Raw genomic sequence first — 13,301 nt, 5'->3', positions numbered from 1 at the left:
TTCTACAAATCCAAACAAAAATCTTTAACATTCTCACACACAAGGTAAATGAAGTTAACAGAGGTAGTACAAAAGAGGCTGAATTCTCGGTTAAGTGACATTGGAATTTTTTAGCAACCAAAGTTTCAAACTAAACATATGCTTTCAGGGTCTACATGTGAAAAATAAAAATAAAAACAGAATAAGAGCATACTACTAAAACATTCCAATAAAAACGTAGTTGAAATGACTGCCAAAAATAAATAATTTATGCAACAAGTCAATTACAATTAAAGATTGAACCACACCTTAAAAAATGTTCCATAGGCACACCAGTTGTCTAATCCTACAACAAAAATAGCATACTTAGACAGTTAGAATTTGATCTTCCAGAATCCATAAGCATAAGCTTTTACTCTTCAACAGAAAATAAGTGCACTGATGTAAGCCTGGAGACGGATCATAAGTTTAGGTGCTAGCACCAGGGCTATCTCTCAAAGCAGGTGAATCTCTTGCAGGGCTTGGAGTTTGATTATTAGCAGTAGCTGATGGACTATGACTGGACTTGCCATTTGCCGCTGGACTTTGGTACCTTCCAGGACTGTCCCTCTCGGGACTAGCACTGTCTCTTGGCCCATGACCATCATCTGATGCTGGGCTTTCACTCCTGCGACTATTTCTCATAACATTGTTTCTGTCATCACTCTGCCTATTTGGACTGTCAGATACAGGACTAATACTCCTGCGATCGTCCATTGCTGGACTGTGCCTTCTACCCCTCCTTGGACTGCGGCTGTAACTTCGACTTCTTGATCTTCTCTCATCTTGCACGGTGCTCCGAGCATCCCTCCTTGGTGAACTGGGTGATCTACTGATATTTGAAAAATGTTGGTTAGTATAATACAAGTCCAACAAGCAAAAGACAGTAAGCCCCCAAAGCAAAAACTTCATTTGAATGTGGACTACAGCTGCACAAAAACAGATAAAATAGAAGAAACAAACAAATATACAGCAAACACAAGACCCCATGTACCTGTAGCTGCGATTTTTGTAACTGGGGCTGCGGCTCCTTCCACGTCCACGAGACAGTGATCTGGAACGTGACCTAGAAGGGCTGCGCTCACGCCTATGGACAATACATTCAGGAGAAACATTGTTGATTCTGAACCTAGTTTCATAAAATCAACAGCCGAAAAAGAAATGATCCAAAGAAACAAATACCTGCTATATGATTTTGGACTGTTAGGACAGTTCCTTTCAATATGACCCCGCTCTCCACATCGATAACATTTATTTTTCCAATCCCCAGCTTTGCAGTCTCTAGCCCAATGACCATCATTCCCACAGTTAAAGCACCTTCCAGAACCAGGAGGCGGCCCCCTCCCTAGATATTCACGAGATCCACCACCTCCTCCTCTTGGTCCCTACAGACAAAATAAGAAAAGTTTATGACAAAACATAAAAATACAGAAAGTCAAATGGGACTACAAATAAAAAAATATGTCAAAAATATATCCCGGTTTTTCTGCAGGGTTAATTAATAGAGCCTGTGTGTGTGTATTTGTCTGAGAGTTAAATCAGGTGTATATATGTGAATGACAGAAACATTTTAGAGAGAGAGAGAGAGAGACCATATAACAAACACAATTCTGAGTATGAATTGCCCTATGGAGAGAGGTACATTGATGCAGCTTTAATACAAATAGCTAGAATACTGTTGTTGGTACCAATACAAAGCTTTGCTTTGTTTATTGATCAGGGGAAGTCTTAGTGTTACCCGTTGTCCCCTGTTGTCCCCTAAAGGAATTTTTTGGACATGCAAGTAAAATCCAACTTTTGATCCAGCCTAGTTTTTATGCCTACTCGACTGACCTAAGTTGATTTAAAACACTAACTGTTTTATTAAATACGTTGTGCAAGTTTTGATAGACAATGGGCCATACCATTTGTTGATCAGGGAAGTCTTAGTGTTATACCTGTTGTCCCCTAAAAGAATTTTTTTGAACAGGCAAGTAAACTCCAAATTTTGATCCAACCTAGTTTTTAGGCCTACTCAGAGCTGACCTAAGTTGATTTAAAACACTAACTATTTTATTAAATACGTTATGCAAGTTTTGATTGACAATGGACCATCTGGACATCCACAACCCCCTCACGAACAGTCAAACATCCCATAGATATTCCTTGCTACTAGAGCCTGTTTCTGGAGTTCAAAGATAATTGAGGGACGCCAGGGAATGTCCCTTGCTGTCCCACCATATCCAAAACGCCACTGGGGATGGTGATGGGACAAGGGACATGTCCCCATGGAACACGGGTTAATTAATCTATTAATAACTTGATCTAAAAATAACCCATTTCCTATGTTTCTTATCTATACCTCTCCTACCTTACTCCTTGTGCAAGCATAGTACTGGGAACTATGTTCTTTTTGCTCAAGCATAACCCTGATAATGAGCCTTACAGAGATACATATAACTGGACAACATAAAGACCATGCAATTGATTTCACAAGAGACAAATATATCATTATTGATGGACAAAAGCAAATAAAAACAGAGTAACAAATTTGAAATCGAATTAAATCCTAAGCACTACTTCATAAAATAATCATTCTCAACTTTGGAGATCAGATATCATATGTGTGCAAAACAAGACTTTGGAAGTGAATTATTCATATAGCTATCATAATCGGATACAAAATTTAAACTAAAATCTGAAAAAGATTACCCCTCTTGCAAACTCGACAACAATGCGACTCCCATTCAAATCTCTGCCATTCAGATAGTACCTTGCCTCATCCGCATCTCGAGCATCACTAAATTCCTGGAGATAAACAAAGAATAAAACCAAGGGGAAAAAATATGATAGTAGGTATTGTAGCCAACATGCCTCACAACAAGCTATGATGTGTCTGCAATTCCTCTGATAAATTAATTATTACAAAATTACTATATCAACATGTAGAAAATATATAACAAAACTCAAATTGACATTGGATTTGGTTTGATCACATACAATGAATGCGAAGTCGTGCTTCAGATCCACATCTCGGACTCTGCGTAAACGTTTGCCAGAAACAGTGAGCAGTGCATCATGACAAGGTATCGAATGGAATGTTACTTCGGCTCTCAGATGAATCAAACACCAGTTTGCACCCTTGCCATTCCATAAACGTACGCAAGAATATTACAGAAAGATGAACGTCTAGATGCGCCAAAGTCTCCTATTAACCATTGCAAGAATTGCCACCAATTCCACCAAGGTCACCCTCTCACCTTTGACCTCCAGGCCGGGTAAGAGCCGACCAACCTTCAACAACATCATTCAAGTTAACAAGCAACTTGGGCTGGAACTAGCTCAGACAGCTAAAAGGTATACAAACAGTGAAACAGTATACCAAGAACATGGAAGTCCATGGCTTGGCTGGATCTGCCAACTCCACCCTGAATCAAACAAAACAGACTCTTCTACCCAACCAATAAACAATGAAACATTATCCCAAGAACATGGAAATCCATGACTTGGTTGGACTTCCCAACTCTGTCCGGAAGCAAACAAAACGGACTCTTCTTCCTAACCACAAAGCAGTGAAACCATTTCCCAAAATCATGGAAAACCATGCCTTAGTTAGGCGCAGTAACTACACCCTGAAACAAACAAAAAATACTTATTCCCAAACACCAAGAACAAAATAATAGAAAAGCAAAGATAGCAATATTGCAGCTCAAAGTGACCCATAGCAATCATAAAGGTGTAATATAGCCCAAAAGACAGAGACATAAAAACCTAGGGCGGCATATGCGAAAGCAACAAAATGCGACATGCACCCTGACACGGATAAAACACCAGACTAATATAAGAAAAAAGGGAGGCGAAAGGTTGGAGCATGTGTCCGTGCACATGGTAACCAAGACAATCATAAACAAGAAATGTCTGGAGACAATTCATCCATTTAAAAAAAAAGCACCATTTTCTATAAAAAGATTACCTAGCTGTTAAACATGCTTCAATGCAAATATCACAAAAGAAAGCAATCATACAAAACAGACACATCAGACATTTCCAACAAGAATTATTGAGCACTATTTTCATTTATGTTATATCAACACAGACATCCATACAGTAAAAGAGCCAACTTACCTTCCATATTTCCCGAAAAGATCTTCAAGATCTCTTGTGCGTGTTCGAGAAGATAGTCGACCGACATAGAGCCGGGTGTTTCCAAAACGGTCATCATAGCGAGGCATTTTAGGCACTACAACAAAGTCACCAACAAATAATTACATATAATATATTGTCTGATAAATCCTGAAAACAAATAAATAAAAATCACACGCTAGGTATCTGTAAAAATTATCATTACTAGCGTACATATCTTTTTTAAATCCATCATCTGACCCAACACAATAAAAATTCGAGTTTCAAAATGCAGATTAAACCTAAAAACCTTACAGAAAACATGTAACAGGAAAACAAACTGATAATTTCATACATCATTAATACAATAAAAATCGGGGCACCAGAATTCCACTTGCAAAAATAATGAAAACCTTGGTTTAGGCTAAAAATCAAACTTTCAAATTAATGCCAACCTTGTACAAATGTTACAATTCATTCCACGCTATTTAGGCTTTGCTGAATCCAATGATGTTACGAGCCAAAATGGCTAAAAACTACTTTTCAGTCTATATGCATCATTGCAATAGACGTTAGCATAAAGTTTTGATTCAGTATTATTACATCTGTTGACTACCATGTATGCTTGACAATCTGTGTTCATATTCAAGTTTTAGATGGTTAGCTTAATTCTTTATCTTTCATTAAAAATAATCATTCCCAGATTTACTGTTTGACACATTGTTGATTCAGATAATGTGAAATCTTTTGGTCTATGTTGCTGGTACAGGTACAGCTATGGGATCAGGATATATGTACTACACTGGTAAAGCAATTTTTTCCCTTGGGTACAGTAAATTTAATTACAGTGTATAGATATTTAAAAAATTAAAAAAACATACAGAACTGTAAAACCAATTACATTTGATTGTAATACATTTGATAGTAGTGGTAAACATAAAAATTAAATGCCAATGATGCTTTTAGGGTCGCATTAGGGTTTTTGCATTCAATAAAAAACATTTTATTTTCACTTTTAGGCGCTGAGCACCTTTGGGTACCTGCATGTACGCCCAAGGTGCACCCCGGATGAGCATGTTCCCACAATGAACCCGGGGTTCCCAGGGCGCACCCTGCACATACCCATGGGCAAACCTGCATCGGGATGCACACAATAGGGGAGTTACAGGACCAGCTTTAGGCATACCCAGTAACCTATCATTTGATCAATTACTTTCAATATTACAATTTAATTTTAACGGTAAAACATGTAATAAAACGTTATTGTTCATAGTTTATTTTACTTGAAAGTTGATAATAATATAACAAACAATTACATTTAATATTGTTCATAATTTATTTAACTTGAAAGTTGATAATAATATAACATACAATTATACTTAATTTCTATTTGAAATAAAACTCATTTTGAATGCTGATTAGATTCTTATTATTAAAATGATGAGATTTCTATTAAATTGCAAACAAAAATCATTTCATAGTTCACAAACTGAGATGTTTTTTTCACACATGAGTGATGAAGTCAGTTATACCTGAATCTGGTCCAAACCGAACCCAGATCCAGCCTGTCAGCGCGCAAACCAGGCAAACCTGGCTACATAGGCATACATATAGACATACAGGCATGCATAAATGCATATACATTGAAACCAGAAACGTTCAAATTGATGAACACCATATTTAACAAAGTTTCGCCTATAAACTTGAAATGTAGTGCCATTAACATTGCATGACAACACACTACAATTCAAAATACAAACTGGAGCTCGACAAACATCAGTAAAATATCCATGAATGTCCATGAATGTATTTAATAACCTTCAACAAAATCATAATTCTTGAGACTATTTAAATAATTCATCAATGACTGCTGCCAATATTGAAGAATCAATGACAAATGGAAAGCTATCCTGACAAAAAAGGCAGTCTACTCCTTATGGTTTTACAGTGTATCCAGCCTTCTATAGCAGATTAAGCCTCTTACGTCAGGATAGCTTTCCATCAGTAATTGATTGATCAATATTGGCAACAGTCCCCAAAATGCAAAGTTGGTGCAGAATGCTGAAAGATGGTTATCATTAAAAGCCTCCGATCATATATCATAATTGCGAATAATAAATAAATAATAAATATTCACAATGATATGCATTTGCTTGTAAATGCATTTCCGTTAACAAATCCTCCATAAAGGAAATAAAACCCACCTAACAACTAAAATTGTTGAATACCAAACAATGCTAACCTAATTGTTTAGATAGTATTTATACTAATCTAAACCCACCTTTGGTTTCAAAGTCTTCTCCACTACCTACCAACGTTGATTTGTTGTTAAAGATAGTTTCTTTAGAGTCCACAGAAATCCTTTAGCTCTGTACAAATCCTCCTAGTGGGTATGCTTGCCACTTATGGGGACAGCAACCACATCTACCTCCTTCCAAGCCTATACTGTTCATTCTAGTGTTGGAATCCTGTCTTCAGGGGTTTTGGAAGAAAATCGTAAATCTGGATCTTCTACGAAAGTTCTCTTTCAAATGTTACTGAGATCCCATAGAAAAAAGCAAAGGGGTAGCTGGGTCTTTGACTGGGTTTAGGCAAGGTGAGATGAATATCGAGCGTTATTCTGTATCTGAAGCTTATACGACTTTTAATAAATTTCTGTAAGGGAGTGAGCGCCAACAGAACCTACCGATAACTCATCAAAAAATACTTTCTGCTTTGAAATTTCACCTCATAAACAAAATGATTGCAATCGCAGTGGTTCAATAACCATAAACTGCTCTAGAGTTAGTAAAAGCTGTTTGAATTCGTTAAGCAACTATTAGGTCAACCTTAACCCACATCTACCATGCACTAAGAGGTATCCAAAACACTGCAGCTATCAAACCATCTGCATGGATTTCATGCACCGTGGCATGTGACTGCACGCGTTATACTAACCTTGTTTGTTCACTACCTAAAAGATGTCTTATAAAGATAAATAACACAAGGAAAGCCCTCAAATATGATCATCTAATACACAAACACCAATTGCATGTTTTTTCTCACCCTAAAAAATGACAGAAAAAATGGCCTCAAAATATAACATTCGATACAATCAATATATGGTCCAGCTTAAAAACCCTACGGACTCACTGTGTCTAAGAACGTACAAGCATCGTGCTAATTAAGATGCAATAGATCAATCTATGTAAAAATAGAATATTTGGGATTCAGGGCAGATCTATTGTACACTAGCAACTAGCACAAGAAGCATGTACATTGACTTAAGCTATTTATATCCTATTTCAACCCTAAAACTGTGATTTATTACTTGAATGTAATTTCCTCTCATACCCAAAAGCCTAAATCGACTGACTATGTCCCAACAAACAACATACAACAAATTAAAAATACATATATAAATAAACATTCAAACAGTAGAAAACGATCAGACGCAAATTCCTTATAATTTGAAACCGTCGGCAGATCCAGACATTAGGTGATACGCTCAGCAAGGCTGTAACAAAAAACAGAAACAAGATCCATCCCTTGCAACAAAAATAGGTTTATCATGGTATGGTCAGCAATCAAAACCCACCTCAATATTTCAATCCCAGAAAGATTGCTAGATGATAAGCGCTAGCCCATATAACAAAGTAGCAGAAAAAAAAACACATCAGACTGGCAGAGCTCAAAGAAATCTCATCATCTGCCCGTTTGAATCCACAATAGATAAAAAATCATTTGGGTAACACAGGAATCAAGAGATGAAAGAGCTTACCTTTCAAAAACTAAAAGAAAAAGGCAAATCTTGGAAATATTAGAGGGATTCCTCTTTTCTCCCTGTCGCCGCCGCTGCTGCTCTACAAAATACACAAGAAGAAGATGGGTATCGAAATTTATAGAGAAATGTTATGTAACAAATATCTACTGGAAACAACTTTCGTTAGGCCGACCGATTCCGATTCAATAACCCTGGTTTGAGCCTCCAGTTAGTGGGGCTCGGGTTAGTTAAAGGAGGAAAGCTTGGCAGAGGGGATATGAGGCCCTTTTCCATAAATAAATATAAATAAATAATTGTTAGGATAAACTGAGTAAATTATGGATAAGCCCCCCAACTTGTTGGTGGCCCACCATTGAAGCATGGAATGGACAGGTGCGCAATTTATTCAATGCTTGATGTGATTCAATTGTGCTCATATGACCTCAATTTCCATCCCTTAAAACGTTTGATGTGGACTTGTGCTCCTCCTATAACCTAAATTTCCATCCCTTAAATGTGCTGCTTTAACATGAGGAAGCTTCCCCTAAGGGTACTCTTATCTTCTTAATAATTTGGATAAAGGTCAAATGGGGTGTGATTTTTTTTCTAATTGTGAAAATTGCATATCATGTGCCTTTTTCTTAGTTTTGAGTAAATATTTCATATTTAATTTGATTACATTTTAAAGATTAGTTTTGATTTTTAATTTATTTAGATTAAATTTATAGGTTTGAATTAATTTAAAGTAATTTTGTAAGTGTTAGTTTGTTTCATGTGTTAATTTAAATAGTCTTTAATAGGTTAATCATGTTTATTCTAGGACCTTCAAAATGTTTGAAAACATGAGAAAAGGTTTAAATAATGAGTTGTGTTCATATTTCAAGTCTTTAAGTATTGTTTTGTCTTCTAAAAATATTTTAACACTTATAAGGTTTTTTAAACCTTAAAATTGTCAAAAGTGTATTCAAGAACCATGTATTGAAAACGAAAAGTAGAGAGTGCAAATAATTTTAGGAGCAAGAGTGGAAATAACATCATCACAATTTGATTGTGCAAGAGCATGCAAGCATATGAACATAAGGAGCATTGTGGCAAAGAGGCATGTTTGTCATATTGAAACCATTGCACCATCGCCATTATTATAAATGCATGCATATAGTCTTTATTACTAGATGTTTTGGGTGAGATCTTCTATTGCATTTTCTATGGAGAATGCATATGATAAGTTGTAGAAGGTTCATTCAATGCAAAATAGTAAAGGGATACCCCTGTAACAAATGGAATGCCTTGAGTCGGATTATGATTATCAAAAATGTCATCAACAAATCTTTTTATTATTTTGAAGAGTTTATGCTTAAAAGTGTCACATCGTGAAGTGTGTTTGGGGTGGCTGAATCTGGGGAGCGCTCTGCAACTTGTACGGATCCAGGGAGGATGTCCTGTCACCTTCCTCGGATTTTGAACCAGTCTGCTAGCGTTCACTTGTGAGGTCATAGTGATGTCCTTTCGTGTGATGTGTATCCTCTTCCCCATGTGGCTTTGTTTATTGAATAGTTTGATTTTCTTTTTCCCTCCCCTTGTGTTTGCCTTTTTCGTGCTCTATTCTCTTCTTTATTTTCCTTTCCCTTCGGCATGTTTGTTTTCTTTTGTGCCAATTTGCCTATGGAATTAGGTTCATTTGTGCCCTTGCATTGAGGACGCTCGTGCGAGTTTGATGGGTAGTCTGAGTAATGAAGATCCCTCTCGAAGGAGTGATGAGAATGGCATCATTAATAATGAAGGAGGTTTGGGAAATGAGACCGTCGTTCTGCAGAAGGAAGAGCATGAAAAAACTCTCGTGCAAGGCAGTGGTCTAAGAGAATTCGGCCACTATTTGTCTGCCTTCTGCTTGTTTTAATGGATCCTTTTGTAGGCTTGAGTGCATGGACACGAAGACCACCTCGGGAGGAGCCACAACCGATGGAGATAGACGTGAACCCGGGAATGATAGAGCAGCAAACGATCTTGGAGGAGGAGGAAATGGTAAGTCTCGTCCTCTCGGGTTGAAAACCCTCTCCCTGTTGCCTAATGAGCATATGGTTAAGGCTATTAGAGCCGAGCAATCTCAATTAAGAAATATTGCAGTCATCTTTGTATGCATGGATAGAGAGGCATTGCCTTCGAGGAAGTTTTTTGATGATTGGATTGCTAATGTGTGGGGTAAAAAACTAGGAATTCATGTTAATTTTTGCAAAATGATTCAAAAGGGATTGTTTGTGATTTTCTATAAGTCTCATAATATGCAAGATAGAGTTTTAAAAAAGAACTTCTGGAATGTCGAGCATTCTCTGTTTAGAGCTTTCCCTTGGTCCCCCAAAGGGAATGCAGAGCAGGTTATTGCTCAATCATGCCCTAACTGGGTTGAAATTGAAAACTTACAGCCTGAATTTTGGCCTTTCATCTCCTAGATTTTGAAGCCCCTGGGCTCCGTTCTGCAAGTCGAGGGTTCGAGAACTACCCTCCCCCATTTGAATGCTCGGGCACTCGTTGCTCTTAACCCCAAAATTGTGTTTCTCGACATAATCTCTATGAAATTTGAAGGGGACAATTATGCTTGGGAAGTGTCCTTGTTGGGTAATTTGGGGGCATGTTTTTTCTGTAAAAATAATGGACATGTAAGAAAAGATTGCCCTTCTCTGAAGAAATCTCCTAATGCTAACTTTAATATTGATGATAGTAATAAGTCGAGAAGTGAGAATAGCAGAATGCCAAAAGTTGTTTCCTCCTCGAAAGAGGGGGTCTATGTACTTGTGGATACTCATAATGACATAGGCCAAGAGACTATTAATTCTGGCTTAGAATGCCCTATTGGTGATAGCAATGGGAATAAATTTGTTAGTCTCTCAAATCCTATGTTTGAGGATGAATATGAGGTTTTTGTTCAAGCCCCCTGCATTAATGATCCCTCCAAGATTCTTGGCGGGTGTCAATTTCAGTACATTCTGATCCTCCTTCCCCTAATCAAGGAAGGGTTGTGAATCCTTCTCTCCAACCCAGGTTAAATGCCCAACAGATTGCTCTTGCAAGTATTAAGGAGAAGGTTGATCTTTTAAGAAATGCCACCCTAGTCCCATCTGACTTGAGGGTGAGTAATCCCTTACCTGGTATCATGAACTCCATAGTGGACGGTTCAATTGATAGGCAGATTGTTCCCTTTGGCAGTAATGATGAGCAGTTCATTGAAGTGGTTAGTAAAAAACTAAGGAAGAAAAGAAAAACATCTAATAGACAATCTCTCTCCAATGATAATAGTAAGAAAGTTGCAATGACAATCTCTCTCCTGGAAAATCTAGTCACCAGTTGGGAGGCTATGCACTGGGCAAAAGATGATAATCAGAATGTTGCAATGGTCTTATTAGACTTTGAGAAAGCATATGACATAATAGAATGGTTGTTTGTTAGGGGAATGTTACAAGAATTTGGTTTTCCTTCATACTTTTGTAAATGGATAGATATTCTTTTTAAGGACTCATCCACAGTTGTTGAGATTAATGGTGATATGTCTGAAGCCATCCCATTAAGGAGATCTATAAGACAAGGGTGCCCTATTGCCCCAGCCCTATTTGTCATTGCTACAGATGCTCTCTACTACATTCTAAGGGCCCCGAAACTTTGACCCTCTATCAAGGGTCTTACTCTTCCTAATGATGATGATCTGATTAATGTTCAATTTGTTGATGATACTGTCTTATTCCTAGCCCTGCCTGAGGATAATTTTGATAATGCCATGGAAAGACTTCAGTTCTTTTGCTTGACTTCTGGTGCTAAGATAGCCCCTCACAAATCTACTATCCTTGGATGGTCTGAGAGTCCCCCAAATTAGATCACAAGTAAAGGGTGGCAATGGGCAAGACCAAATCATATTGTAAGATATCTTGGTATTTCCTTTGCCATTAATCCAGCTACTCAAGATATGTGGCAATGGTTGTACTCTAAAATTGAAAAGAAACACTTTAAATGGCAGACCCACATGCTTTCTATGGCTGGCAAAGTGCAGATTGTTCAAAAGGTTCTCCCTTCTCATCATATTTATTGTGCATTTGCTTACCAAACTAATAAGCTTGAAAAGATTATGAGGGATTTCCTATGGTCTGACGGGATGGGGCACAAGAAGAGACACTGTGTGAATTGGAATTGGTGTTGCAGACCTCGATGTATGGGGGGTCTGGGTATTAAGGATATCAAGGCTCATGGCATTGCCCTAGCCTCCAAATGGATTGTAAAAGACCTATATGGAAATGAACCTTGGAAGGTGCTGATAAGGTTGGTTGTTAAGAAAGGTAAAACATGGAGGAATATCCCCTTATGTGATATTGTACTTGGGGACTATAGCATGAAAGTGTTTGGATCCAGTGTTTTTGCATCACTTTGGAAGGCATGGTCACAGGTAAGGAGGTTACTACCCTCTAAGGATGCAATAGGAAGTTCTTTGGCCTATGCTGTTGTGGATAGATCTATTTGGTGGGGGGTGAACCTGAATAACAAACCCCTTGCTTTGACCCAAAGTTGTTCTACTAAGATATGGATTGAGAAAGGTATATCCCTGATTAGTAATGTACTGATTGATAACCGTTTTGGCTCTTGGATAGAGATCAAATCTAAATATGAGATACCGACCTCACAAAAGAAAACATAGTCTCTCATTGGTAAGGCTACAGGGTATTTTTTTCCTAGTAAGATCCTGGATATTGATTCTTTTTTTAAACAACTTAAGTGGCTGGATGGTTCTTCGTTCTTGGAAATATCTACTAAAAAGATTTTTCTGATGCTAAAAGAGGATTACTCAATCTTCTCTAGAGTCAATCAAGGTTGGGGTTGTGAATGGCCTTAGTCCAAATGGCAATTTGTTTTTGACTTCTTTTGCCATTCTCTCATTTAACTTAAAAAGTCTTGTTTTAGATGGCTCCTTTTGTTAAGAAAACTTGTTGTTGGCTCCTTTTTATTTGTTGAGGGTCTCATGTCTATTAAGTGTGTTGTGTGTGATATGCAGGAGTCCTTTGAGCATTTGTTCTTTGAGTGTGAATATGCCTAGGGTGTGTGGTCCATTTTTCTTGGTCCCTCTCTTGCTTGGAATCACAGGCCTGATCTTTCTTGGAGTGAGGTCCTTGTTGGCTTTGCAGAGTCTTTTGACTTTAAGATGAACCGGTTATGGTCTATCCTATCTTGTGAGGTGTTATGGTTTTTGTGGAAGGAAAGAAATGGAGAGGTTTTTCAGAACAAGAAGAGGAGGCTTGCTGAGTTTAATAATAAACTCACACATTTCTTTATCATGTCACAGGTTTATATTGTCATGGAGATATCTAAAGATAGATTTATGATATTGATTCTCGAGGGTGCCTTACAGATTTATAAGGAAGATATATAGTTTGTTCGCTACTTCAGGAAGCATATGGATATGTTG

The 13,301-nt window shown here is 37.6% G+C and overlaps 1 protein-coding gene across 3 annotated transcripts; it reads right to left on the bottom strand.

Moving 5' to 3' along the window:
- Window positions 1-217: 217 nt before the first annotated feature.
- LOC131061492 (serine/arginine-rich splicing factor RS2Z33) lies at window positions 218-8,031 on the bottom strand. Of its 3 annotated transcripts, none has more exons than XM_057995190.2 (7): window positions 7,880-8,031; window positions 4,123-4,237; window positions 2,998-3,037; window positions 2,710-2,805; window positions 1,201-1,403; window positions 1,013-1,105; window positions 218-850 (listed from the first exon to the last, which is right to left on the bottom strand). In XM_057995190.2, the coding sequence occupies exons 2-7, from the start codon at window positions 4,227-4,229 to the stop codon at window positions 448-450; spliced, it is 942 nt and encodes a 313-aa protein (XP_057851173.2). In that variant the 5' UTR covers window positions 4,230-4,237; window positions 7,880-8,031; the 3' UTR covers window positions 218-447. The 3 variants fall into 3 exon arrangements, with proteins under 3 accessions (XP_057851173.2, XP_057851172.2, XP_057851171.2); XM_057995189.2 differs by lacking the exon at window positions 7,880-8,031 and adding an exon at window positions 5,652-6,028 and having other exon boundaries at window positions 218-847; XM_057995188.2 differs by lacking the exon at window positions 7,880-8,031 and adding an exon at window positions 5,652-5,982.
- Window positions 8,032-13,301: the final 5,270 nt, after the last annotated feature.

Source organism: Cryptomeria japonica, chromosome 8 (assembly GCF_030272615.1).
Source record: "Cryptomeria japonica chromosome 8, Sugi_1.0, whole genome shotgun sequence".
Taxonomy (NCBI): Eukaryota; Viridiplantae; Streptophyta; class Pinopsida; order Cupressales; family Cupressaceae; genus Cryptomeria; species Cryptomeria japonica.
This window is presented reverse-complemented; position numbering and strand designations above follow the sequence as displayed.

Excerpts from the sequence above, each read along its gene's own strand:
- LOC131061492 (XM_057995188.2), bottom strand. The coding sequence starts at position 5,763 with ATGTATATGCATTTATGCATGCCTGTATGTCTATATGTATGCCTATGT. Across the intron at positions 3,038-4,122 it reads CTTTTCGGGAAATATGGAAG|AGTCCGAGATGTGGATCTGA; the intron begins GTAAGTTGGCTC and ends ACGTTTACGCAG. Across the intron at positions 1,404-2,709 it reads TTGTCGAGTTTGCAAGAGGG|GGACCAAGAGGAGGAGGTGG; the intron begins GTAATCTTTTTC and ends TTTTGTCTGTAG.